Source organism: Macaca fascicularis, chromosome 1 (genome assembly GCF_037993035.2).
Source record: "Macaca fascicularis isolate 582-1 chromosome 1, T2T-MFA8v1.1".
In the NCBI taxonomy this organism is placed as follows: domain Eukaryota; kingdom Metazoa; phylum Chordata; class Mammalia; order Primates; family Cercopithecidae; genus Macaca; species Macaca fascicularis.
Window position 1 is genome coordinate 124,256,794 of NC_088375.1, and position 27,379 is coordinate 124,284,172.

The 27,379-nt window shown below is 49.0% G+C and overlaps 1 protein-coding gene across 6 annotated transcripts; it reads right to left on the minus strand.

Moving 5' to 3' along the window:
* Positions 1-3,171: 3,171 nt before the first annotated feature.
* On the minus strand, positions 3,172-23,951 carry STRIP1 (striatin interacting protein 1). Of its 6 annotated transcripts, XM_045365675.2 has the most exons (21): positions 23,758-23,951; positions 20,324-20,393; positions 19,396-19,470; positions 18,845-18,979; positions 18,636-18,756; positions 17,424-17,492; positions 16,175-16,281; positions 15,956-16,083; positions 14,542-14,724; positions 13,956-14,173; positions 12,891-12,956; positions 12,718-12,781; positions 10,756-10,827; positions 10,200-10,274; positions 9,947-10,044; positions 8,560-8,686; positions 8,242-8,342; positions 7,402-7,468; positions 6,752-6,856; positions 5,921-6,125; positions 3,172-4,156 (listed from the first exon to the last, which is right to left on the minus strand). In XM_045365675.2, exons 1-21 carry the CDS (start codon positions 23,935-23,937, stop codon positions 3,909-3,911), a joined length of 2,514 nt encoding a protein of 837 aa, XP_045221610.1. In that variant the 5' UTR covers positions 23,938-23,951; the 3' UTR covers positions 3,172-3,908. The 6 variants fall into 6 exon arrangements, 5 of the variants coding, with proteins under 5 accessions (XP_045221610.1, XP_015286986.1, XP_073855607.1 ...); XM_015431500.3 differs by lacking the exon at positions 17,424-17,492; XM_073999506.1 differs by lacking the exons at positions 18,845-18,979; positions 19,396-19,470; positions 20,324-20,393; positions 23,758-23,951 and adding an exon at positions 18,201-18,314 and having other exon boundaries at positions 18,636-18,754.
* Positions 23,952-27,379: the final 3,428 nt, after the last annotated feature.

The following is a 27,379-nucleotide window of genomic DNA, read 5'->3' on the forward strand; positions in this document are numbered from 1 at the left end:
CCCATTTACACTTCAACCTGAATTACAATCCCAAAGTGCAGACCCTCTGCAGCTCCAGACAGGAAGAGTCTAGCATGGCCAGGAACTGGGAAGACCCTAACATTTCCTTTATCCAGCAGAGGAAAGACATACCTTGCCCCTGCCCCAGTCTCCTCCTCAGGCTCATCCCAGCCATTTTCACCTGGAAGGGGTAAGCATCAAGCGTTAGCTGTCAGAGCCCTCGATACTGATGCTGGAGCCCCCTTCCTTCCCACTCAGCGACTGCCAGCTCCCCCAGCAATCTCTCCTCCAATAGTAAGAGGCTGGGACCAGTGGGACCTGAGGTAAGCCCTTCAGACGTCTGTTACCTATCATGCTATTGCTTTTACTTGCTCTTATGACTGTGTCTCCATCAACTGTGAGCTCGAGAGAAGTGAGAGAGTGTGGTATCCTAGTCACCTGGATATCCAGGGCATCAACCACAGGGCCTGGCCCCAACAGGCCTTCAAGGTGTGATGGCAGGTTGCTGGACGAGAAGCTGACTCTTCTGAGACACCTCTGGATTCAGAGCAGCAAGCTAGGTCCAGGGGCTTTAAGGAGGCCTAAGACATGGTTCTGGTCCTTGAAGGGGATTTCTGTCTTCTAGGGACACAGGAAATGGGTGCAAATTCATAGAACATTAGAGTTGGAGGGGCCATTGCCAAGACTAAGAACTGCTACCATTTATTGTCATCCCTTGTCAGCCAGACCTGTAGGTTCATTTCCATGATCTTACTCAGTCCACGCAATAGGGCTATTATTAAACCAATTTTTACAGATGAGCCAACTGAGACTTGGAACTTGACTAGCTCAAGGTCCCTCAGTGAATAAATGTCAGAGCCCGAACTGAAAGTCAGGGCTGTCTCACTTCCAAAGGGTGCTCCTGAGGCTGACTGTGCTAAGTGCCGAATGAATGTAACAGCTATTCTCCTCTGAGAAGTCAGCTCATCCAGGACAGACAAGAAGCCAGCTTTCTGGGAAATGAGCCTAACAGGTCTGGATAGGGCAGCCAACACAAGAGTCCTCTGGGACCCAGAAGAGAAAGAAATTTAGGCTCAGGCTGAAAAGAAAAAAGACAGCAGCAACAGCCAAGTTACCCTGAGGAGGGCACATCCAGGGAACACCAGAGGCTAGCCCAAGGCTAAGCTTGGGTGGTCCAGTTAGGACCTAAAGCAATGGACATTTACCATGAATCTTTCATGCCAGGGATGATGCTAGAGCAAATAGAAGTATTGGCTGTGGTGAATAAATGAGCAAATGAATGCACTGGTGGTAAGTACTGGTGGTAAGTGCTGGGGTATGACAATGACTAATAGCAAAGGGTGTGAGGAAGTGAAAAAAATGCATGTGCTGACAGAGGCCTGGATTTGAATCCTGGCTCTTGCCTTTATATGACTTTGGGCAAGTTCTTTATCCTTTCTGTGCCACAGTTTTCTCCTGTGCAAAATAGGGATTAAAATGGCATGTATCTTTCAAGATATTACAAGGAATATATAAGATATTATACATCAAGTGGTTAGAATGCTGGCTGGCACACAGTAAGTACTCAGTATTTACTGGCTTTGTAGAAAATAAGGCTTTGAGAAGCATCTAATATTGTGCCTGGTACCTACTTGGCAACCCATAAGTGGTAACTCTTATGATTAATAACGGACAGTTCCTATCCTTACAGTGATACTGCCTCAGGGTAGTCTGTCTCTCAGTGGATTGAAGAGTGGACCCTGAGTCTGCTTAGCAATAAACAATATTTTATGTAATTCAATCATTTACAAAGGGTCTTCATGTACTCTGCCCACTTCATGACCCAGATGAGATTTAAAAAGCCACAAAAACTGGGTGGCTCCAAAAGACATTTCTGTACAAAGTCCTGAGTTCAAATGGCCAACCTGCCACTAACATGCTCTGTGACTGTGAGAAGCCCCTTCCTCTCTCTGGGCTGGCTCCTGGGCCTACAGCTGAAGGGATTCACCTGCCCAGGCTTCACGGCCCTTGCAGTTTTGATAGTCCTGCATTCTGTTTTGCAGGTCAGAGGAGAGACAGGCCTTGACCATGCAGGTTCAGTGACTCAGGCTTCATGGGACAGTACCAGTGTGAAAAATCCATCTCTCCCTAATTGAAATCTCAAGATACATATTTCCTACCAGTCCTGGCAAGAAATAGCAGAAAATCCATCATCCACACATAAACTGTGTCAATTCCCTTGTCCTGTACAAGTTACTTTGGGGCAAAGGGCCCATCAGTCACAGATGGGACTTCCCATCTCACAGACTGTGTGACCACCAGGAGTACACTGCTGCCTTCCACCCCTGCTGTCCCTAACCATGCTGGCACATCAAAAGGCCTGTCTGAGGCTCAGCAGGTCCCAGGTCAGGCAGGCACTGAACACAAGACCCAAGGAAGGGGAGATTCTCCCCAAAACATGTTTCCTTTACAAGTCAAGACCCTTCAAGACTTAAGAACCTATAAAACAACTGCGTACAGGTAAAATAAGAGCTTCCAGGAATTCTAAAAAGGGAACACTCCTTTTACCAGCATCAAAACGGTAATATCTTCTCAGGCAGACGCAACCAGGGGTCTGGAGGCCAGAGTGTAGGCGCCAGGTGTCCACTGACACCCACTGCAAAGATTTTCCTTGCTTTTTTCTCAGCCACAGGGGGCTCCTGGCTCCTGGCAACATTGTTTCCCACCATGAACCTGACTCCTGATAGTCTGCTTCCTACGCTCTGAGTACTGAAGTTTCCGCTCAGTCCCAACCACCTGCCCCAGGGAGGACCTAGAGCAGCTGACCCCCTTGCTTTGACCTAGCCCCTCCCTCTCTAGCACTGACACTGGTTTGGCTGAGGCCAGCTCAGTGATGTGATCCAGAGAAACCTGGGGCTCCTACTGAAATTACAGCAAACCCAGGGGTGCAGGACAATGTCTCAGTAAAGTAACCTTGATAGTGCCCTGGAGTTGGGTGAGAGTAATCCCAGATTACTGTGGGGTTAATTTACACTGGATAAATGCCAACTCCCTCTTCTCTTCCCCCAGGATGGGAAAGGCAGGCAGCTTGGCAAGACAAGCAGTGACCAGCAATGCTAGCAGAAAAAAACACTTTCTAGACCTGGAGGAGACATGTAGAGGCCATATTTCCCGTAGACAAGCCAACGGGAATGATTTTTGCTTATTTTTAATGTAAACAGAATACACAAACACATTAAAAACCCCAACATGACACAGGAGAATACACACAGAATTATATATAGGTATTTACAGGCCCTCCAAAGCCAAAAGGAAAAATGGCCCCTCTGGTTAAGGGAAGCTTCTCTTCCTACCTTGTCCCTGTCCAAAATCAAAGTGTGGAGGCAGCTGCAGGAGCCTCTGCAATTACTTCTGCATGTAACATAGCAGGAGGCTGGAATAACAACAGAAACCCCCCACCCCCACCCCAGAGCACAACCAAGACACCGTTGTATTTTTTTTTGGCCCTGGCCCTAATCCTAAACTCTCCTCCTTTGCAAGCTGACAAAGCAAGGATTTGTGTGTCTCAGGAGGCATCAGCATGACCCCTGAAATTTAGATGTGCTGTGGAGGGGTTCCCATCCCATTCCAGCTTTCCCAGCCTTGGGCTGATTGTGAAATGAGCCAAAACCAACCATGTCCAAGAGAGGAGGGTGGGAGAAATAAAGGAAGAATGGATCCCAGGCAGAGATGACTGCTTCTGAGCTGGACCCTGGGAACCAATAGGAGGTAAAGCTGGGCTCATCCAAGCCCAGGACAGACTGCAGAAGACACAGTGGGGCTGTGCTGCCACCTGGTGGGGAATGGGAGCACTGCAGCCATGAACTAGGACAGTCCTGCAGGTACCTTGAGATCCTCCTTTCTCTGTTTCAGTCCCCTAACCAACAGCCTTACTGCAGCAGCTCTTCCCAGGAAATGGGCTTGGAGAAGACCTCCCTTTCTAACCAGAGGTCATAGTTCATCTGAAAGTCCTCAGGGAGGTCCACCCGTTGGCCCAGGACACTCTGCAGGCAGTTGTCCACTGGCAGGAAGTCGGGGTTGCTGTGGGCCCGGTCATAGCGCCGGGCGTTGAAGCGTTCAATGTTGGCACGGAGGGCACACTCCTCTGCCTGGAAGTCCCAAGGCCGGGCATCAAGATCTGAGACAAAGCAGGAAGAACACAGTTAGGAGCCACGCCCTGTAGCAGCTCCCCATGGACTCACTGCAGCTCAGGGGCCTGGCCAGGAATATTGAGTGTCAACTAGGAGCAGGATACCTCCGAGCTCTAGGAATTCCTTCCTAGATCCAAAGGAGAGTCAAGTACAAGCAGAAAAGACAGAAGTACCGACAAAGAGGCTTATACTGTAGAGATTATGTAGACCCAGAGAGGGAGAGCCATGTGTACAACACATTTCTCTCAAAGTGGCAACCTCCCTAGCTCTCTGGGGTCAGAGGGAGGAACCTGGAAATCCTCTCATTTGCTCATTCTCTCTCAACTCCCTGACCAGGTACCGTGTGCCACCGTGGGCCTGCACACATTCACAAGGCACTGAGAGTACAGACACAGTCATTTAGCCATGGTGGTATACTCCAGAAACGCAACAATGTGGCAACACACCCACACAGAGCAGCCCAGGCGGGCAGGGGAGACCCTGCGGGTGGAGGAAGAGCGTCTGCAGAGGCCTAGCAGTGGGAACCACACAGCTATGTTAGGGCACTAAGCACTCCTTGTGCCTGGAGCTCTGGGTATGATGGAGGCTGGACTGACAGCAGGTAACGAGGTTGAAAAGGAAGCTGGGTCAGATTACAGAGGAGGATAATGAAAAAGGACGAGGGAGCCTCATGCTTGAGTCTGAATCTAATTCTAAGGGAAACAGGAAGCTAATGAAGGATTTTACTCAGGGAGGTAACAGCACAGAAGCTGCATGTTGAAAAGATTCACTAGGGTGCCGGGCGCAGTGGCTCATGCCTGTAATCCCAACACTTTGGGAGGCCAAGGCAGGTGGATCCCTTGAACCCAGGAGTTCAAGAACCACCTGAGAAGGATAGGCACAGTGGCTCACGCCTGTGATCCCAGCACTTTGGGAGGCTGAGGCGGGTGGATCACTTGAGGCCAGGAACTCGAGACCAGCCTGGCTAACATGGTGAAACCCCATCTCTACAAAAAATACAAAAATTAGCTGGACATGGTGGAGTCCAGCTGTAGTCCCAGCTAGTTGGGAGGCTGAGGGGGGAGAATTGCTTAAACTCGGGGGGCGGAGGTTGCAGTGAGCTGAGACCGTGCCAGTGCAAACCAGCCTGGGTGACAGAATCTCTGTCTCAAAAAAAAAAAAGAAACAAAAAAACACCCTAGGAAACATGGTGAAACCCTGTCTCTACAAAAAAGATACAATTAGGTGGGCACAGTGGAATGTGCCTGTGGTCCAGCTACTCGGGAGACTAAGGAGGCAGATGTTATGGTGAGCCGAGACCACACTCCAGCCTGGGCCAACACAGCCCCATCTTTGAAACAGGCCCCATCTTTGAAAAAAATTAAAGTAAAAAAGGATCACTAGGGAAATCTAAGACACTGATGGAGGGGAAGGAACTAGAGGCAGGGAAGCCAGTCAAGAGCTGTAAAAGTTTGGGTGGCCAAAATGGGGATGAAAAGAGGGGACATAGTGTTATGACAATTTCTAGAAAAGGAATGACTTGGAGGTACAGGGAGAGATGGGGATGATCGCAGATGCCAAGCCTGGGTAGCTTCTCAAAGTCCTTCCTAGAGTGCCCATCCTGATGCTACAAAAGCAGAAGCTGGGCTCCTTTCTGTTCCTTGGTGGGAAGCTCAGGGCAGAGAAGCACCTGAGCACCACGGGCAGGGAGTGGAAGATGTCACCTTGCCCGACACACTCCCACCCAAATGTGACTGAGTGCAGAGCCTCACCGTTGCCGTATGCCCAGTCGTCATTGAGCCGATGCCGCACCTTCTGGTAGATGGCAGACATGGTCTTCATGTTGCTCTTTCGCCACTGCCGCCCCAAGTATTTGGTCTGTACCTTGAGCAGCTTCAGCACGTAGAGCTGCATCATGGCTTGTTTCACCTTTAGGGCCCGCTTCAAGATGGGGGCTGACTTGAACACCACCAGCATCTGGGAAGGCAAACAAGCAAGCAGCCCAAGCTGAAGACAGAAATAAATGCATACAGCCCTGGTCACGCTGCTGCTTAACCCTTTGGAAGTTAAGGTGACAAACCTTCCCAGTTTCCCTTGGACTGAAGCGTTTCCTAATACATTGGACTTCAAATGCTAAAACCAGTAGAGTTCCAGGCAAACCAGGATGGTTGGTCACCCTAACTAAGGGTCACTTTGGAATCTGAAGAAAGCTATGGATTCTTTCCAGAAACATTCCTGTGTACACGTACACATAAGTTACCAGAGGATTCAAGGACCTCCCCACCCCAAAGGCATCCACAGACCCAGAGTTAAGGAAGATTCTCAGAACCCTGGTTATGTAACCAATCAAGATTAAGATGACATGGAAAAAGCTCTTCTGTAAGTGTAGATTTGTTTTAGTACATGACTGGGCCTCTTCCAGCTTCCAGTTCAACTCATCAAACTCATCAAGGAACTGGGAACTGGCCCATAAAATGCAAGGATATGGCTACAGCAAAGTTAAGTGAGAAGGCACAGTGAGCCCCACCCTAGGGACTCCCTGCTCCCAGCACTCTTCTTTGAGCTCCAAGTTCCAAGCCTGCTGAATGCACTGACTCACTTACCATTGTCCTTGAATGCTTCCACTTTGTCAGCTTGTTCAAGATCCGAAGCAGATTGATACAAGAAAAGAGGTTCCTCCAGCAAAACTGGTTACTGTCACCTGCTTCCTGCAGGGTAAACCCAGGAACAATCAGCCCTCACGGCTACAGTGTGTGCAGCAGTTTCCAAAAGTCCCTCACACATGATCTTAGAAGAGCCGGGTCTTCAGGCCTCTACCAGGAACCCCCTGCTCTCAGAGCAGCCCCAGGACTCCGTCCCAGAAGCTGGCAGGGACTAGGGGAAGAGGGAGGCTCCCCAGACTTTTCCTGAAGGAAACATGAACCGTGATACTGGGAGCTGCAGCCTTGGGCTGCCCTAGGGCTCCTACTGCTGAGTCCAGTGTTGAGGGAGAGAAGCCCTCTACGAGGTGAGCTCTGGATCAGCAGCCCCTGAAGATCACACTCCCTGACAAATCCCTAAATCCAAATCTCTCTGCTCTGCAAGAGCCCTCCTCCTGGCCCTTTTGTACACTTACAGTGCTCTAAAAGCCGGGCACTCCACAGTGACTTCGCCTGTGGGAGACACCTCTATTCCTGTGGTGTTGGGGTAGGCAGGCTCTCTACTCACTAACCCGGGTGCCAAAGGGACAGCCGAGGAGAGCCCAGCCACTCACCAGACTCTCTGCAGTCAGCTCTGGCAGCTCATGCACCACGCAGTGAGGGTAATCCAGGACAGAAATGCTGCAGAGGGGAGAGGATCCAGGTGCCCACCATGAGCAAAGGCCCAGGGCCTAGTGGAGCAGCCGTGCCTGAGCCAGTTCCCAGCCTTCCTCCCTCACTTGTTGGAGCAGAAGTAGGAATCTACCTGGTCTGTCCCACCCGTTTCCCCAGCTATAAGACGAGGAAATATCTGCTACAAGGGAACTTGTAAGGCACTCCTGTAGCCAGAGGCCAGCTGGTTGATCTTGTAAGGGGCAGAGACCCTCACAGCTTCCCCCATAGCCATCAGTGCGGGGCTGGGGAGGAGACTGCTCAGGGCAACTAATTGATGCCAAGCCTTTCTGGAGACAGGGTCTGGCCAGCGCCCTGTGGTATATCACACTGACGAGCAAGTAATGTCAACTATAGCTGGCACCAGGCCAACAGCAGGGGCTAAGAGTCAGCAGACAGGGCGTTACAGGGCACATGGCCGAGCCCCTTAGAGAGAGCAAGCAGCCCAAGGTCTCCTCAAAAAAAAAAGTACAAAAGGGACAGGGAAGAAAGTACTAGATCCCGGGATGAAAACCCTCCTGCCCAGGTACAGGCCGAGGCACCTGGGGCACGACTAGCTCGACTCAGATTTGACACACTGGGCTCTCCACAGGCAGGGGCCATGTCTCATTTATCTTTGTGTCCTGATGCCTTGCAGAGCGCTGGCTCGTAGATGCTGGAAAAATGGAGGCAGTGGGAAATACCAGCTGGGAACTCTGCTGTCTGACCATACCCGCCCCTTCACGGTCCCTGGCCCTCGTCACCTGTTCTTGGCGGTGATGTAGGACATGATGTTTTGATTGAAGAACTTTAGGATCAAAGGAATGCAGTTGGCAAACACCAGGTGCTGGGCCATGTATTCAAACTGAAGCCAACAGGGGAAGAAAAAAAAAAGGCGTGGCCCTTGGGACCTTGCCTTCTTTCCTCCAGGGATGAAAGGCCTTGGCTGGAGGGCCATGTCTTAGAACATTCATGCAGAGTTCAAGCGGGTCAAAGGCCAAGGCCCCCGTTCTTGTGGGCTGGAGGAGCAGTAGTGCCCGAGGCCCCAGACCACAGGACAGGAGGGAAAGCCCTGCGGGTACCTGGTAGACATGGTTCAACTTAAAGTGCTTGAGCAGCAGCAGCAGGACAGCAGAAATGGCCTTAACAATGACCTCTTTGTGGCGGTTTACGTCCACCCCCAGCTTCATGCTCTGCAACACTGTGGTGCTGGAAACATAATTAATTGCCTGGGTAAGCCACCAGCATGTGCAGTACCTCCTTTCTAGGTGCCCACAGAAAAGATGGACTCCTGAGCCTCCCTGGGCAAAGACTCCCACCTCCCCACTCACCCCATGGACATCTCAGAAGTCAGCCCAGGGCTCCCCCATCCACCTCCCAAGCAATGTAGCCTGGCACAATTTATTCCTTCCCCATGATGCCCTCAAATACATTCTTAGTCTGCTTCTCTGCCTTTCCTCTAAAAATGAACTTCTTCTCCTTTCCAAGATCTCCCCTAAGCTTCTGCTGCCGTATTAACCTGAGTTCTCCAAAATGTGTTCTGTGGAATACCAGGATATTGGCAAATTTCATGTCATGGAAAAAAGGGTTTTGGAGTCAGATAAATTTAGGAAGCACTGAGTTACATCAGTTTCTTAATTCAGGACTTCTCACTGTACATCTTTATAAAAGGAATTCCTCCTTATAAGAGAAATCCATGAATCAAATATATAGTATGACTCTAGAACCTTTTTTTCAAGGATCATCACATGATGGCCTAGTGTTCTGTGATTCTCCCTCTGGTATTAGCCAATTCCTGCCTCCTCCTTCACCTGGCCATCACTGCCATACTTCAGGGCCACAGCCACCCAGGAGCTGGACTCAGGGCTGGCGGCCCAGGCAGGCAGATCAGGTCAAGGTCCAGGTCCTTCTCAAAGTAGAACATGATCTCAATCTGTACTCTCACATGAAAAACGAGTACAGGGCCCAGCGCAGAAGAGCTCTGAAGAATCTCACTCTATCACCCTGAGCCATTTGCCAGCATTCTGCGCGTCCGCTTACTGGCGAAAAGGGACGTCTCTATACCTGGCACAGGTTCAGCTATTGCTGGCAAGCTGTCTACAAGCTAACCCTCCTTATCCCGGTGTCCCGATCACAGCTGGAGAGGGCGGCTTTGGAGAGGGCGGCTTTGGGGCAATGTCCAGGGTGGCCCCATTCATTTTACAGAGGAGGAAATTACTTTCCCCAATTCACTCAGGAGTTCGCTCAGTGGCAGAGTCTACACTAGAATCCAGGCCAACAGGACCAAGCCATCTCCCTAACCAGTGAAACTCTTTAATCTAGTAGTTTCCTTTTTTTTTGAGTCAAAAATACCTACATTTAACCTGTAGAGAAGCTGGGCCAATAACAACCAACCTGACAAGAGGAAAACGTTTGCCCTTCTCCATCTATCTTCTGCCCCACCTGCTCCATTCACAGAACGATACTCACGGCATCTCTTCAGGCAAGACATCCGCTAGGATGTTGATTGAGTCTGTTTTAGCTTTTGAGGTGGGTGCTGCAGCCAACAGGATCTTCAGGAGGGCAATCTGGGAAGAGTAGACCATTCAGACACAGGTGTGAGAGCCCAGGGCCAAAATTAAGCTCTGAGCAGTCCTTCTGTTGGTCCACAGGTGGCAGGAGGAGGGCAGGGCCCACTCTAAGGCCACTGCAGTGGGAGGGTCCCACTGCAAGCGCCACTCACCATATACTGAGGCAGGCTGGGGAGCAAGCCTTGGTAGAGGGTTTCTGCAGGGACTTGCTCAACTTCTTCTTCTCCCTTTTAACATAATGGGTACAAGCATAAAACCCCAGCCCAGAATACAATCTCCTGAGCCAGCTTGCTAGCTGGCTGGAGGAAAACCTGTAGACAGTGATGTACATAATGATGTTAATGATAACAGCAAACCCTGAACACAATGTGCCAAGCATTTTACTTGTAATAACTCAGTTCATTCTTATTATAATAACCCTATAAAGGTATTATTATTCCTATTTCACACACAAGGAAATAAAGCGTAGAGACACCCAGTAACTGGCTTAAGTTGTCATCCACAAAGTGGTAGATCCAGGCATAAGAGGCAGGTTCCTGACTCAGTCTGTATTCTTAACCCTGCACTAGACCTGTGTCACCCTCTGCACTGGGAGGTGGACTGGGAGTTCTTTGAGGGCAGGGCCTGGGGCAACCTTGTGGTCTAATCCCAGCACAATGCCTGGGAAGAGCTGGGGATCCTGGTGGCTGAAGAGGACCTCCAACTTACCCCTGAGAGAGGGGAGCGGAGGTACTCCTCCTCCATCTGCGCCTGGACCTCTGCAATCGACGTGTACTTGTGCTGGAGGGAGAGATGGGAAAAGAAGGGCTGGGGAGAACATTCTCTGGCCAAACTCCCTGCACTCTAGCAAAAGCCCCACACATTTGTCTTCAAACAGTCTTCTGAAAGAGGATAAGTCACCACAAAAATCCCTAACTAAAATCCCAAACCCAAACATTTTTCTTTTTCTTTTCTTTTTTTTTTTTTTTTGAGATAGAGTCTTCCTCTATTGCCCAGACTGGACTGCAGTGGCATGATCTTGGCTCACTGTAACCTCCGCCTCCCAGGTTCAAGCAATTCTCCTGCCCCAGCCTCCCAAATAGCTGGGACTACAGGCGTGCACCACCATGCCCGGCTAATTTTTGTATTTTTAGTAGAGATGGGGTTTTGCCATGTTGGTGAGGCTGGTCTTGAACTCCTGACCTTAGGTGATCCACCCACCTTGGCCTCTCAAAGTGCTGGGATTGTAGGCATAAGCCACCATGCCTGGCCCCAAAATATTTTTCTAAATGGGCCCCTTCCTCTTGCAACTAGAGTAGGAAGCCCACAGTAGATAAAAAAAAAAGTAAATTAAAGGAGGGAAACAGGCTTTCAGATAGCTACAGTGACAGGAGGAAAAACTGAAAGCAAAATCAAATACTCAAAATGCCTAGCTGCAGAGAGACCACTTAGTACTACCAATTCCAAAAATATATTTCAAAACATATCAACAGTTTCACTCCAGACAGCTGTTAGGGGAGATGCCTCTTCCCCACTCTTTTTTTTTTTTTTTTTGAGACGGAGTCTTGCTCTGTTGCCCAGGCTGAAGTGCAGTGGCTGGATCTCGGCTCACTGCAAGCTCTGCCTCCCGGGTTTATGCCATTCTCCTGCCTCAGCCTCCCATGTAGCTGGGACTACAGGTGCCTTCCACCTTGCCCGGCTAGTTTTTTTGTATTTTTTAGGAGAGACGGGGTTTCACCGTGTTAGCCAGGATGGTCTCGATCTCCTGACCTCGTGATCTGCCGTCTCGGCCTCCCAAAGTGCTGGGATTACAGGCTTGAGGCACCACGCTCGACCTTCTTCCCCACTCTTAATGTTCTCTCCTATGTGGAGGGACAGAGGTTTGCCAAACACCCCTCATCTCTCTCTGCCCCATCCAGACACTCACTGCTCCCTTCTCTGATCAGAGAGTATGGGAGGGGACACAGGGCAGCCTTGGCTCCACCCTTCTCTTTTCCCTTTAGAACCTGTCTGCCTGCTGAGAGTCTGTGCTCTCTTCTCCTGCCTGCACTGCCTGGGACTGGTAGGTATCTCTGCCTAATTCTGAAACAATGTATTAGGACACTACTGCTGCGTTCTTAAGCCTCATTCTCCACGGCTCTATGAGCTATAAAGTTGGCATTACAATCTCCATCTGCCTACTCCTCTATTTCAACTGCCTGAGAACGTGGGCAAGGAAAAGGAGGGTTATTTATTGAGCTCTGTAGAATTCCAACAACTGTCAAGTAATATAATCCTTTTTTTTTTTTTTAAAGAATCCAGGTCTCACTCTGTGGCCCAGGCTAGAGTGCAGGAGCATGATCATAGCTCACTGTAGCCTTGATCTCCTGTGCTCAAACAGTCCTCCTGCATCAGCCTCTTCAGTAGCTGGGACTACAGGCATATGCCTTGGTGCCCAGTGGTCAGGTAATACAATCTTTAAAGACTTTCCAGTCAGTCCCAAACAAAAGCTCAGCTAAAACAAGTAAAACTTATAATAAAACAAGCAAAACTTATGAAAGACTGTTTGCAAGGTTATTCCAAAGTCCACCCTGGCCTCTACCCCAGGTTCTTGCAGGCAGACAACAGTCTTAAAAGGCTTCTCCCTACAGGCTGGTTTCACTTTACTCACTTTGGACCAAACAAGCCAAATGCTCACCCAAAGCCACTCACCTGTTTCAGAGTCTTGATGCTTTCGTGGATTGGCCTGGGCAGCCCCACCACTGTGTTCGTGTCACTGGAGAATAAAGAAGGCCCTGTGTTGAGCCTCGACATTAATTCACCTGGGATCCCAAACACCAAAGGCTGGGAGAGCTAACAGCAAAATGAACTTGGCTTCTACTCACCTGCCTAGTGTGTAACCTATAAATTTGCTGCGGCTGGACTCGAGGAACATCTCAATATCTTTCTCTCTGCCACATCCCCCAAACAAAGAAAGAGAAAAAGGTTTTTAGCAAATGCTATTTCAAAGTGTTACAGTTAACAAAAACATAGAGCATCCAGAAACTGTGAAGCCAGGAGAAGAAAAAGTCTCCCACAACTGTTTTTCTCTTTCAAAAAAGGGAAAAAATAGAAATTTTCAGAGTATTTTAATGTTTCTTATAATTTTGCTGGATCAATAACCTGGAAATATATTACATGTTAACTAGTTTATTCATAAAATTAAAGAGATACATTAAACTTAAAAACATACTTTATTCACATAGTATGAACAAGTTTGTCAACAGACTTTCTTAAATACTAAAACTTTGTTAAACAATTAAAGCTACAGGCTACTGATTTTTCATGTAGGTCACATTTTCCTATCCCAAACAATCAGCATACCTTGCATTTTCTGATGATCTGTTTTGCATTCCCTTCACAGATCACTGAAAACTGAGGCTTTACCTGGATCAAGAAAGTGACTTCTATATCCTCTCACATGTTCATCTATTTCTTAAGTTGCTGCCTATCAAACAGACACCATTTATATATCTCCAGGTACCTTCCCATCCATCGATGTACCCACATATCTCAAACATTTTCATTATGGCTCTAAAGAAACTCTTCCTTAATCTATCATTTTTCCCTTAAAAATCATATACAACCCCGGGAGGGGTGGGGACATGTTTGCTTAAATGCTTTTGTTTTTATTTGTTTCCTATCCCCCTTCACTAGCACGTCTAACCAAGAGCTAACTCCAATTACTGACTCAGTAGCCACATGGGGGCCATGTTGTGTGAGACCAGCAAGGCTAGCCTCCCTGAGACCCTCAGGACAGCACCAGGCGCTTTAAGAGAGCTTCATCCCAGAGCCACGGTCAGCCTGCCCTGCAGAGGACCACACACGGTGACGCAGGCCAGGCGGCAGGCCTGAGGGTGTGAGGGCTCTGGCCTCAGGAGCTATGAGTGCTCTGGAGGTCTGAGACTCACCTGACCTTGGGAGCCCAGGGGAGCCCTTTGGGGCAGGTCAGCCTGTCAGTCTGTGGGTGCTGTAGTGGGGGAGGCATCACTTCATCTCGTTCCAGGGGGAACGTCTCCCCCTCCAGACTGTTGTCATCATCATTCTCCTCTTCCTCTTCTCGAGAGTCATCAGCCTTGTAGGGATCCCGCTCGTTGAAGGCATCTAGGTTGTCCTGCTTTATCAGAGCCTGAAACCAGGGAAGTGAGATGAGACAAGAGCCAATTGAGGATGCAGACTAGGGAAGTGCGGCTGGAGGAGACACAGCGCACAGGGGTGTCAGGTAGAGGCAGGAACAGTGGAAAAACCAGAGGGGGAGTCAAGACGGGGGCCAAACCATCAAGTACTTCTTGCTCCAGTCCCTCAAAAGCACCACGTGCTGAGCACCCACCATAAACTGGACCAGAGCTGGGGACAAAGTGTCCTTGCCGTGGAGGCATGATTCTGACTGGTTGATCAGAGATCATTTCCAGCAGCCCTGCTCCTCCAAGGACTGTGCTGCTGCAAGCATACACCTTGAGGGCCCTCAGGAGTCACAGGGACCTCTGTCACCCTCACCTTGTGCTCTCGGCGGCCCCGTTTCTGCTGCTGCTCAATCAAGTCTGAAGCAGATGCTGGTGGAGAGGCTGCCCTCATGTTGCGAATCACTTTGATGCTGTCCTCAGGAAGTGGGGGGAGGCCCAGGATGCTGCGCTTCTCAGCCTTCATGCTCTGCAGCTCCTCAAAGCCGCCCAGCGTGCACTGCATTACAGACAGGGAAGCAGAGCCAGAGTCAACGTGTCCACAGGGCTGGTCCCTGACCATTGTGTTGGGCTCAGAAGCACCCATCACATCATGACCCACGTCTTTATAGAGACCCAGGCAACCCCTGAACAACGGACTGAAGCCACTCCCGAGGAGAATTCTGCGACATCCGCAAGGGAAAGGAGAAAAAGGAACAAGGAAAGAGTAGAGATGCAGGCTGACTGACCCTAGTGCAGATACACTAACTCTGCACCTATGACATACTCTTCATTTAAAAAGCAAAGAGCCTAACCCTGCAAGTCCCTAGAAAAGTTGGTGAGACTCATGTTTCACGAGTTGTACATGCGAGTCTTTCCAAGTCAAACTGGAAATACAGTTGGTTGCTCAAATTTAAAAGAAAAAAAAAGCTTCATCTAAACATCTCCCAAGAAACAGAAACCCCAGCACCATGCAGCAATTTTAGATTGCTTAGTTTTGCTGTTTCTGAGCAGTTCAGCTTTCCTCTCTGGCCTTAGCAAGGCTTTGTGAAGAACAGGATGTGTGGCCAAGATAAAAATGCGTCAATGACTCAAGAAATCCTACACTTACTGAGCCCTGGCTCCAGAGCTGACCCATTCTGAAAGGAAGGATGAGCCCCAGTGTAACAGAGGCCCAACCCACCTCCACTGCCTCCCCCACGCCACTCCTCCTGGGAAGGCCTCCTGGCATGGCCTGGCTGCTAACAATGCTCCAAAGCCCAGTGTGCTGGACGGCCCACGCTGGCACCCAGTCCCTCCCTACCTAGACACAGAGTCGGGTTGACACCATACCCTGAAGAAAATGGAGGCTGGCTCAGGGCTCACGCTTGCCCCTTCAAGTGACATCCTACCAGGGCCCCAATTACACCAGCTTTAACTTTGCCTTAAATCCCTTTACAAACTCCAGGTCCAGAGCTGCTTGCTGAGAGGCAGCTTGTCTGGGGGAGAGCTGTTCTATGACAGAAAACATCTTCCAGGAGTCAGGGAGCCAACAGTCTGTTCTGACTCAAGGCCTATGTCCTCATTGGCTACAAAGGGACAATAGTGGCACTTACTTTGTCATCTCCTTTTAGCGCTTTTTAAATAATTTTTTTTTTTTTACCAAAGCAGTTTTATAGTCACATAATTCAATATTCAAAAGGATATTCAAGGAACAGTCTCCTTACTGCCCATCCCCTAGCACCTGAGTTCTCCTCCAAGTAGGTGCTCACCAATACTGTCTTCCAGAGCAGCAAGAGAACTTTCTTCATGGGGAAGTGAGGGGCGTGACCACTGCAAAATTTGGTCACCATCCCAAACAGCATGATGGCAAACGGCTCACTGTTGTACAGCGGGGAGCCTGGAGGTGACACAAAGGTATCAGGACCCTCCCAAAGCCTTCCGCCTCAGCTTCCAGGCAGGGCCTCTAGAGAGGATCCCCAGGGTCCTACCCAGTTCGGCTCTGAAGGTCTGCCGCATGGTCCTCCACTCAGCCTTGTCACCCTCACACTCCTGGTGAACGGTCTCCACTATCAGGTACATGATGTTGAGCAGGACCCTGAGGACAAGAGCCAGCTCACAATGAAGTAGGGCGGTGGGGGGGTCGAAGGAGCACCCTAGTGTCTAACAAAGTGCTTACATAAAGCAGGGGCTTAATATTAATAAATGGTGGCCGGGCGCGGTGGCTCAAGCCTGTAGTCCCAGCACTTTGGGAGGCCGAGACGGGCGGATCACGAGGTCAGGAGATCGAGACCACCCTGGCTAACACGGTGAAACCCCGTCTCTACTAAGAAATACAAAAAACTAGCCGGGTGAGGTGGCAGGCGCCTGTAGTCCCAGCTACTCGGGAGGCTGAGGCCGGAGAATGGCGTGAACCCGGGAGGCGGAGCTTGCAGTGAGCTGAGATCCGGCCACTGCACTCCAGCCTGGGCTACAGAGCGAGACTCCGTCTCAAAAAAAAAAAAAAAAAATTAATAAATGGTAGCTGAATAAATGAATATGAACAAGAATGGCCAAAAGCATTTACCGCCCTAAGCTTCCTGAAAAGAAAAGCACCAGAGATGGTAGTGAGCTATAGGGTCAAAGCAGAACGGGGTCACAGCGAGAACAAAAACAGGGTTTTTGATGAGGAAGTGGAAAGCAGGAGCTGAGAGGTGACACCCAGGGATCCTAACACCTAGGAGGGAACACTACAACCACCTAGTCTAAAAACTTCCAAATTCATAAAAAGAGCCAGATTTCAACCTTCAAAAACTGAAGGGTGATCTTGGTGTTCAGCAGTTGCTGTGAGCTCCTGGGCAGCTATGAAACATTAGGAAGCTGTCGGGTCTAACCCAGTGAAGATGAGGATCAAGCTGTGTACACAAGGCGGCGGGAGCCCTGGGAACATTATCAAGTGTTTCACCCAAATACAAAACACCCACAACTGGGTCCTGAGTAACAGTGTGAGTAGGAGGCCCACACTTAGCTGTGGCTCTAAGTCACCTGACCCTGGATTGCCTTTGGGAGTCTCAACCCAGAGCCCCACCTAGGATGAGCCCTCAGCAGTTCCTACTAAGCATTCACAGTGGGCCCATCAAACGTGCAGATGACGTGTACAGAAGCACACACAGCAAGGACACCCACAGCCAGCCTCCCACACCCTGCTCTGATCTCATCTCTGACTAACGCTCGGAAGCCCAGGCTTGCTGCTCGCCTCACCTGAGGTCTGTGCTGTCAGCCAGGGAGATGGCGGGCTTCCTCACAGCACTGCTGCAGGCGGCACTGTTGCTGCAGGAGATTTTGAGAGTCAGCATCTTCCTCCAAGAAGGAAGATAAGTGATGTCCCTGACAAGTACTGACCAATGGGGACACAAAATCCTGTGATACATGCTTGGACTGCACAAGAAGCCACAGGATACGATGGCTAAGAACCCAGGCCATGGCTGGGCACGGTGGCTCACGCCTGTAATCCCAACACCATTTGGGAAGCCGAGGCGGGTGGATCACCTGAGGTCAAGAGTTTGAGACCAGCCTGGCCAACATGGTAAAACCCCATCTCTACTAAAAATACAAAAATTAGCCGGGTGTGGTGGCGGGCACCTGTAATCCCAGCTACTCAGGAGGCCAAGGCCGGAGAATTGCTTGAATTGCTTGAAGCCAGGAGGTGGAGGTTGCAGTGAGCCAAGTTCGCGCCATTGCACTCCAGCCTGGGCAACAGAACAAGACTCTCAAAAAAAACCCCAAAAAACAAAAAACAAAAGACAAACAAGCAAAAAAAAACCCAGTCGTGCACTGGACTGCCACAGTTTGAATCCTGGCTCTAACTGTGCCTTAGTTTCCTCATCTGTAAAATGGGGATGATAGCAGTACCTATATCCTTAACATGAATTAGCACCTGTAATATCCTGAGAACAATGCCCGGGACACATAGGCACTCAGTGAGTGGTCTTAGCTATTATCATTGATGGCGTTATCCTTAGATGAGCAGCAGCTGACCTGTCCACTGGACAAAGGTGACACAGGCAAGGCCAGGCACTGGTTGAGCCCATGTGTCAGTCTTGTGCCTGGCCTCCTGCCAAGCGGGGAACTGCAGGGCGAACACAGCAGAGTCTACAGGTTCAAAAGAGAGCTCAAAGTGAGGAGTCTCCTTCTGAGGAGCAGCCCCGCAAAGCCGGGGTAGGGCCTACCCTGTCTGGTGTAAAAATTCTGGCATCAGGGAGCTGCAGGGACCTGTCATTAGTCTCCATTAATCTTCAAGGTGTAAGTGACCAACTCCATTATTCAACCCAGGTGGTCAGAACACAGCCTGGGACCAGACTTTCTGCCCCATGTGGCCCATTTAACCCTCTCAAAGCCAGTTAGTTCTGCAAGCTGTGTCCCCCTTCCCACCCCAGCCTCCCCTTCCCTACTCAGCCTCTCAAAAATGCTCACTCTATTTCCATGTTCAGAAGCTCCACCAGAGCATTGAACGTGCCCACCTCCAGGAGGAGAAAGATGTTGTAGCGCATCCAGGACTGCACTTCTGCCTCCGAGCTGCACTCCCCAAACGTGCCTGCAACACAGGGTTCAGTTCACTGAGCCCCTCCCTGCATCTGAGTGGGCAGAGGTGCTAGGGAATCCTGGGGAGGTCCACTCAATACCTTGAGCAACATAGAGAATTGCTCGAGCCACCTTAAGTCTCTTCTCCCTGGCAGTGACTTCCAAGCCATCCAGGAGCCTCATGGCATGGGTCCGGTGCTGGTTGGTGTCCAGCTCAGTCCACTTCTTGTCTGTCACTGCAGGGCAAGAAACCAGTTACACCTGAGCCTAGAAAAATATTCACAATGGCATGGACCCATGTTAACTCACCAATTTCAGGACTGCCATAGGACCAGAAAGACAAGTTACCCCCTATGTAAGTGGTAAGATCATACTGCTGCCCTATGAATTTGATTTCCAAACTGAAACGCTGGTATTTTGGGCGCAATTTTAATCACATGAATTTTTTTTTCTCCCCCAATCTGCACATTCTGAAAAGCCCCCACGGATGTGCCACAAGCCCACTCTACATGTATCTGGCTTTGAACCATCAGGGTTCAGCAGGCTTCTCAGGCCGTTCAAGGATGACTCAGGTCATTCAGATGCCTAAAAGAAACCTGCAGCTCTCATCATGCAGGGCAAAGGAAGCAAGAAGTGGGGGAAATCATCTCACCATGGATCCGGAAGTCCTCCTCAAAGCATTTTCGATTCATCAGGAATTCTGGCCCTTCCGTGTAGCTGTAAAGCTCTGTTGGAACAAAGTCTCATCACCATTGGTTCCATGTCTGCATTGCACACCAAGTCTCACATGTGCAGAGAAGGCAAGGCATTTGCTTCCACTCTCAACTCTGGCCCTGAGTCATAGTGACTCCTGGAATAAGCTCTCTAATTATGAAGGGGATCTTAGTTCTCTAATGTGCACAATAGAGAGAACCAGAGTGCCAGAATGCCATCTGGACACTTCCTGTCCGATGTGCATCCATCCCACCATGCCATGCCAGGGCTGACGGCCACCTGGGATGCGCCTCTCAAGTGGCTGCTACCTCTTGAGCAGGACATGTATTACAGAGGCTGGAGAAGCAGCTTACACCGACCTCGCATTACATGAGAGTGGCAGTGGCAGCAGCAGATGGGCACAGATGCAGGCATCCCTCATGACCCATTGCTGGAGGAGAGACCACTATCAGGGTCACAGTGGATAGCCAAGGAACATCACTGTCTCACAATGGGACTGGGCTCTAGTCAGCTTCATAAAAGTAAAGGACAACACAAAGTTATAAGATGCACAAGGCTTGAATCAAATAACTAACATGTCATATATATACATATATACATACACATATACATATACACACATACATATATACACACATATACACATATACACACATATATGCATATATACACACATATATACGTATACATATATGCACTATATTTACATATATACACATATACACATATATATACACACACATATATCTATCTGATAGAACTAACTAGGGAAAGCAATGAAGCCCTAAATGATATTCATTCTTAATTTTCTTAAAGACCAATAAGGAAAAAACTACCCCCAAATAACACAAAGGTCCCTGCCTTACCCGAGAGCTCTGCAGCCCACTTGTCTGTGTCAGCATACTCAAACTCCAGGTCTGGTGACTCCGAATAGCCCTGCTGACAAGAGGAGAGAGCTTTAGGAAAAAGGATCATGCTGTTTGTCAAAGAAACACATGCTTCGAGATGCTGTTGTTACAGGACACCAGTGCCTCCACTTTTCTGATGTTTTTTCACATTTTGTTTCCTAAAACCTCTCAGAGTATCCTATACCTTTCCTTCAGAGCACTTATCATAACTTATCATTATAGGATGTGTTTAGTGTCTGCCTTTCCACAAGACTGCAAGTTCCCTGAGAACAAGAACATCATCCATTTAGCTTACCAATGATTTCACAAGGTCCAGCATAGTATTTGGCATGAATAAGTGAATGAATGAATGGTTTATACTCACATATTTGTTAAATGAACAAATACAAGGTTTCTATGTATTTTGTGCAGTAAATGACCATTCCATGTGATGCTAAGATTCCAGAAGTCTTAACTTCTTTCTGGCTAGTGAGCTGTCAACAGCTCAGGACAAAAATGAGTATTGAAACCCTCAGCTTTCCCCGTCTTTGTCTCAAATTTCAGTGAGAACTGACAAAGAAGGCCACTGCCAAACAGATCAACTTCCCTCCCACATATAAGAGAGAATGTGACAAACACAGTCTTTTTCCTGTTGGAAATAGGTGATTACTGAGAACACACCATCTTGGAAGGCTTGTACTGGGAAGAGAGAAGTGAGAAACAAATAGGTAAAGTCCTTAGGTTTAATTACAATCTACCTGGGAAGACAAAGACCAGCCACAAAATGACATACCCACAAATGGCCAGACGAGGTGGCTCACGCCTGTAATTCTAGCACTTTGGGAGGCTGAGGTGGGCGGGTCATTTGAGGTCAGGAGTTTGAAACCAGCCTGGCCAACATGGTAAAACCCCATCTCTAATAAAAACATAAAAATTAGCCAGGCATGGTGGGTCGTGCCTGTAGTCCCAGCTACTGGGGAGGCTAAGGCAGGAGAATCGCTTGAGCCCCATAGGTAGAGGTTGCAGTGAGCCAAGATCACGCCACTACACTCCAGCTTGGGAGACAGAGGGAGATTCTGTCTCAAAACAAAACAAAGCAAAACAAAAAACATACCCACAAACAAGAACTCCACATTGTGTTCAGAGACAACACAGTGTACACTTTGACAAGTTATTGAGCTTCAGTTTCTTCACTCATTGAATGGCAATGATGAAAATCTACTCTGAAGATTTTTAAGGACTAATCAAAATTATGTAGTACACAGTGAGCTCTCATCAAATGTCAGCCTCCCTCTCCTCCAGGCATTCACTGATCAGGCTCCCAAACTACCGATTTCAGCTATGACTAAAGAAAGATCACGGCATCAGCCTCTCTTTTTTTTTTTTTTTTTTGAGACGGAGTCTCGCTCTGTCGCCCAGGCTGGAGTGCAGTGGCCGGATCTCAGCTCACTGCAAGCTGCGCCTCCCGGGTTTAGGCCATTCTCCTGTCTTAGCCTCCTGAGTAGCTGGGACTACAGGCGCCCGCCACCACGCCCGGCTAGTTTTTTGTATTTTTTTAGTAGAGACGGGGTTTCACTGTGTTAGCCAGGATGGTCTCGATCTCCTGACCTCGTGATCCGCCCGTCTCGGCCCCCCAAAGTGCTGGGATTACAGGCTTGAGCCACCGCGCCCGGCAGCCTCTCTAAAGAAATGGACTTAGACAGGTCTCTGCTTAAATGTGTCTATTTGACTGGTCTTTCATGTAATCAGTCTATGTGGAAATTTTTTTTTTTTTGAGACGGGGAGAGTTTCAGTCTTGTCACCTAGGCTGGAGTGCAATGGTGCAATCTCGGCTCACTGCAAACCTCCGCCTCCCAGGTTCAAGCAATTCTCCTGTCTCAGGCTCCTGCCACCACGCCTGGCTAATTTTTGTACTTTTAGTAGAGATGGGGTTTCACCACATTGGCCAGGCTGGTCTGGAACTCCTGACCTCAGGTGATCCGCCCGCCTCGGCCTCCCCAAGTGCTGGAATTACAGGCCTGAGCCACTGGACCCGTCCGCTATGTGGAAATTAAAGGGTAAAAAGAGAAATTAAAAATTCGTCAAAGGGTATTTATTTGACCATTCATAGCTACTCAGACAAATTTTAAACCATTTTTCAAAATAACTCCTCTCATGATGAAGGTAGGTTCACCCCCCTCCACTTTTGTAAACTTCCACACTTGAAAAACTGAGTAGTTACCACTGATGTCCATCATCCCACCATGCAAGGGCTCCTAAAAGGTCAGTGTCATTGTTTTTTCAAAGAATTCACTCCAAGCTCAAATTACGTCTACTTCGGGCTTGCCAATTGTTGACATGCTTTCTCAGGGGTTTAGGCTTGCTAACAAAAAATAAAAGCTTCTGAGGAACTGATTTCACAGGTCTAAAGATAGTATCATCGCTCTTCGGTATGAATTGGTACATTATGCTTGGACAATGAGGAATTCCCTCTCATTAACTTGGCTGATCAGGTTGGCTGCTGATCAATCTAGGAGATGGCATAGTAAGTGCTCTGGGAACCTGCTGATTAAGAAGCCCTAAAACGCCGTGTCATGAGTATCTTCATTCATGAATTCTGCAAAGGGAGGTAGTGGGAGGAATTCTTTAACTTGGGGTGAGGTTACTAGTCAGCTCCAGACTATGCCATCTCCAGAACGGCAGGAACGGCTCACTGGCGAGATGAATGAATGCTGGGTCCTAACGGATGCTTAAAATGTCTATTTCTCATCTTTAACAGTTCAGTAGCAGGCGCACTGGGCACAACACCCACCACAGGCACTGTCAACCCCACGGCCTGATCTGGCTCAGGTCAGAACAGGGCATGTTTCCTCCTCCTACTCTCGGAACCTACGGCAGCGCAATACTCTCAGTGATAATTAGCTCGGTCCGGCTCTAACTGCCTTCTAGATCCTCGCCGGTACCTTTCCTGCCCACAAGCGCCTTCCTCTGTACGCGGCAGGACCCAGGAGCTGGCGCCCGCGTGCCAGGGGCAGAGGCCCGAGATGATTAGGTTGGGGACGCGGCCGCCCAGCGCCCTGGAGTGCACCCAGACCCCCGACTCCTCGGCCCCGAGCTGGCGCGAAGGCGGCTTCCCCAGGGGCTGGGGCCTCGAGGCCACGCCCACAGCCGGGGCCCAAGGGAGCAAACCAGCAGTTGCCGGCTCCCGGAAAGTCTCCCGGGCGGCGGAGCTCTAGCAAGGACCCCAGCTTCATGCCCTCGACCCCAGGAGCTGCGAGCCTCGCTTCCTGCTCCTTTCGCTGTATACTGACAGTTCTCGGCCGGGCTCTACCGAGCCCTCTGGGAAGCCCAACCTGGTCCCGACAGTGGCTTCGGGCCCGGGACCCCCGACGCCGCCCGCCCGGGTGCGAGCCTCGCCCCCCGAAGCTCCTGACCTCCGAGTCTTTGCGCTGGTTGCGGTTGAACTCCCGGGCTTTGCCCCCAGGAAGGAGGCCCGCGCCGGCCCGCGGTGCCCCGGGTGGTGGCTGTGCGGTTGCCGGCGGCGGAGGTGGCGGAGGCTGGGGCTGCTTGTTGTTCACGATCAGTGGGCCCGGACCGCCGGCTGCCGGCTCCATCTTGGCTGCTCCACACCCCCAGGTTGACTCGGGGACAACCGCCGTGATGCAAGTCTCGCGTGATTTTCTCGAGGAAATTTCCCTGGCCGCCATATTAAGTGTGGCGGCCAGTGTCAGAAGCCATCTTGGCTGACCAACACCTCGCGATATTCTGTCTGCAGCCCTTCCGTTGTTGATCTTTTTAGTTTTCCTCCTAACTTTCAGTTTCAGTTTAGAAGTAATTTTATCTGTGAGGCTTCCCTGAGCTTCTTCAGTTTAGTTACCCCTCCTTCCTCTAAATTGCTTTGCACTTATCACTGATAGCCTTGTTCAAGGCTTAGGCGGAATTTTGTAATGAACAAAATGGATAGGATCCTAGTTCACAGAGTTGCAGTTGTGACAAGTGCTAATCATTCAACAAACATTTGATAAATGTCTCCTGTGCACCAAGCAGTGGGATAAAATGAGGAACAAGTGTCTGCAGTCATGGTACATAACAGTGCTTGGTGAGTCAGACAAACAATAGACAAATATAGAGAAATAAATGCTGAAAAGTGTTAAAGGAAAATTTGTTCACGGCACTAATTAAAGATGGTAAGGCAGACTTTGTGTAAGAGAGCCAATGGTGATAGTTACAGGGACCACTACAACCAGACCTTGCAGTGAAGAAGAGGAATTAGACTCAACTCTGACTCCAACAAGAAACAGTGGAGATTTATAACCAAAGAGCAGGATGAGGGTCAGTGGATGGAAAACTGTCATGCCCGACCGTGTGAAGAGACCACCAAACAGGCTTTGTCTGAGCAACATGGCTGTTTATTTCACCTGGGTGCAGGCGGGCTGAGTCTGAAAAGAGAGTCATCGAAGGGAGATAAGGGTGGGGCCGTTTTACAGGATTTGGGTAGGTAAAGGAAAATTGCAGTCAAAGGGGGGTTCTCTGGCGGGCAGGAGTGGGAGTCAAAAGGTGCTCAGTGGGGGAGCTTTTTGAGCCAGGATGAGCCAGGCACAAGATAATGTCATCGCTCAAGGCAAGGACCGACCATTTTCACTTCTTTTGGGGTGGAATGTCATCAGTTAAGGCGGGGCAGGGCCTTTTTCACGTTTTTTTGTGATTCTTCAGTTACTTCAGGCCATCTGGGCGTATATGTGCAAGTCACAGGGGATGCGATGGCTTGGCTTGGGCTCAGAGGCCTGACAAAAACTACTAAGAGAAACATCAAGGATAAGAAGTTTCTTGCTAAACTGACCTAACAGGATTATTGCTGAAAGCAGGACAGGGTGCTAAGATGTTGAGGGTGGTCAGATACCGAGTGCTATGGTTTGACTGTGTCCCCCAAATTCCATACGTTGGAAACTCAATCCTAAAGTTCATATATTGATAGTATTTGGAGGTGGAGCCTTGACGGGGTAACTAGGATTAGATAAAATCATCAGGGTAGGGCCCCTGTGATGGGACTGGTGGCTTTGTAAGAAGAAGACGAGTGATCTGAGCTGGCACACATGCTCTTGCTCTCTCATCGTGAGAGGCTGTCTACCATGCAGTTTAAGAAAGCCCTCACCAGATGCAACCCCTCGACTTTAGGCTCCCCAGACTCCAGAACTGCAAAAAATAACTTTCCTTCCTTTATAAATTACCCTCTTTGGTATTGTTATAGCAACAAAAAATGGACTAGGACGCCAAGAGTGGAGAGTTCTTGCACAAACTGGATTCAACAAGGACAGAAAGGGAAGCCCAAAGGGTTAGGCCTAGTCAGGCAGAGGACTAACAGGAGCCTGACTAGAGTTTTGGCCAAAGAAGAGAATCTTTGTTAGAAGAAACAAAAATTAAGAGGTTAAAAGGTGGCAGTGGGGCGGGGGACGGGTTGGTGGAAGCGGAGAATGTGGCTATAATACAAGCATGCTGCCCAGGGAAGGCCTGAGGGTGTGATTTTAGAAGAGTTCTGAAAGAAGTGAGGAGAAGCCCTGCAAAGTTCCAGGAAGGGCACACAGACAGAGGAAACGGCTAAATGCAAAAGCCCTGATGTTAGAGTGTCTGGAATTGAGTGAGCCAAGGGAGGGATAGTAGTTGATGAGAGCCATATAATGATAATGCAGGGACCAGAAGAATGCAGGGCCTTGAAGGTAGTGGGAAGGAGTTTGAATTTTATTCTAAGTGAAATGGAAAACCATTCGAGGGTGTTAACCACGGAGATGTTATGGTGTGATGTTTACAAGTTCAATCTGGCTGCTTTTGGAGAAGGGATTGGAGAGTTGCAAGAGTGGATAAGGCAAGACAAGTTAGGGGACCATGTAGATGGAGATGATGGTACTTGCACCAGAGTGGAGCGTTGGGTTGATATTTCTATTTTGTGTAGGTAGGGGGACTGGATTTGCTGGAATCTGATCAGCTGGGTGGGGGGAATAAACAATGACCCCCTAGATCTAGGTTTGGGCAACTGAGTGGATGGCTGTATCACTTTAATAAATAAGTAAGCCCAAGAGTAAGAAAAACAGGTTTAGAGGAAAGATCAAGACTTCAGTTTTGGACACATCAAGTTCGAGATACTCATCAGACATCTTAGAAGTGTTGTGTGATAATAGCTCTTACCATTATCTGTTGTTATACTGTGAAATCCTTAAAGGCATTTTATCTATCTTTGTCTCTCCAGCTTTACATATTGCCTGCTCTACACCCCAGGCTCAAGTCCAGAAAGTCCCTGTGATACAACTCTCCAGGGATTTCCCCTGAGGTCCAACCTAGTAGGTGCTTAAAAAGTCTTTGTTGTAAATTAATAAATAATCCAAAACTACCACACTGCTATTTCCTCCTATCTATCTTCCTGTGCCTATCATAAGCTGTGTCACCTGGGGAAAAACATGTTTCAGCTAAATTTAGAACAGGGAAGGTTTTGGTTCAATAAGTCCACTTCTAGTAATAGATTCTAAGGAAATAATCAGATTTAAATAAAGATAGGTGTACAATAATATTCCAGGCAATGGTGTTTTCAATAGTGTAAAGCTGCGATTAACCTAATTTGAGAAATAGCCAATAAGAAAATGGTTAACTTTGAGAGGCCAGGCACATGGCTCACGCCTGTAAGCTCAGCACTTTGAGAAGTTGAAGTGGGAGGATCGTTTGAGCCCAGGAATTTGAGACCAGCCTGGGCAACAGAGCGAGACCCTATCTGTACCCCACCCCCCGCCAAAAAAAAAAAATCAAATTAAAAAATTTTTGAAAAAGAAATGGCTAACTAATGGAATGGGGCATGCATAAGACAGAGTATACAGATCTGGAAGGAAAAAGAATCCCAAATGTGAAGGAGCAGAAGCACAGCTGGAGAGCTCACTACTCCAACTTGCTAGGAAACTTTGAGAGAAGCACAACCCAGTAGAGAGTAGAAGTTGTAAAGTGTCTTCATGCATTTCTCTTTTTTCCTTCCCCATCTGTAAAATGAGAATAATCCCACTTGCCTTTTTGTCGGAG

Bases quoted from the DNA above. Each gene is read 5' to 3' on its own strand.
- STRIP1 (XM_045365675.2), bottom strand. From the start codon at position 23,937: ATGGAGCCGGCAGCCGGCGGTCCGGGCCCACTGATCGTGAACAACAAG. The intron at 10,275-10,755 runs GTAAGTTGGAGG...TTATGTTAAAAG, and splicing joins TCCGCTCCCCTCTCTCAGGG to GGAGAAGAAGAAGTTGAGCA. The intron at 6,857-7,401 runs GTGAGTGGCTGG...TTTACCCTGCAG, and splicing joins AGCTGACTGCAGAGAGTCTG to GAAGCAGGTGACAGTAACCA.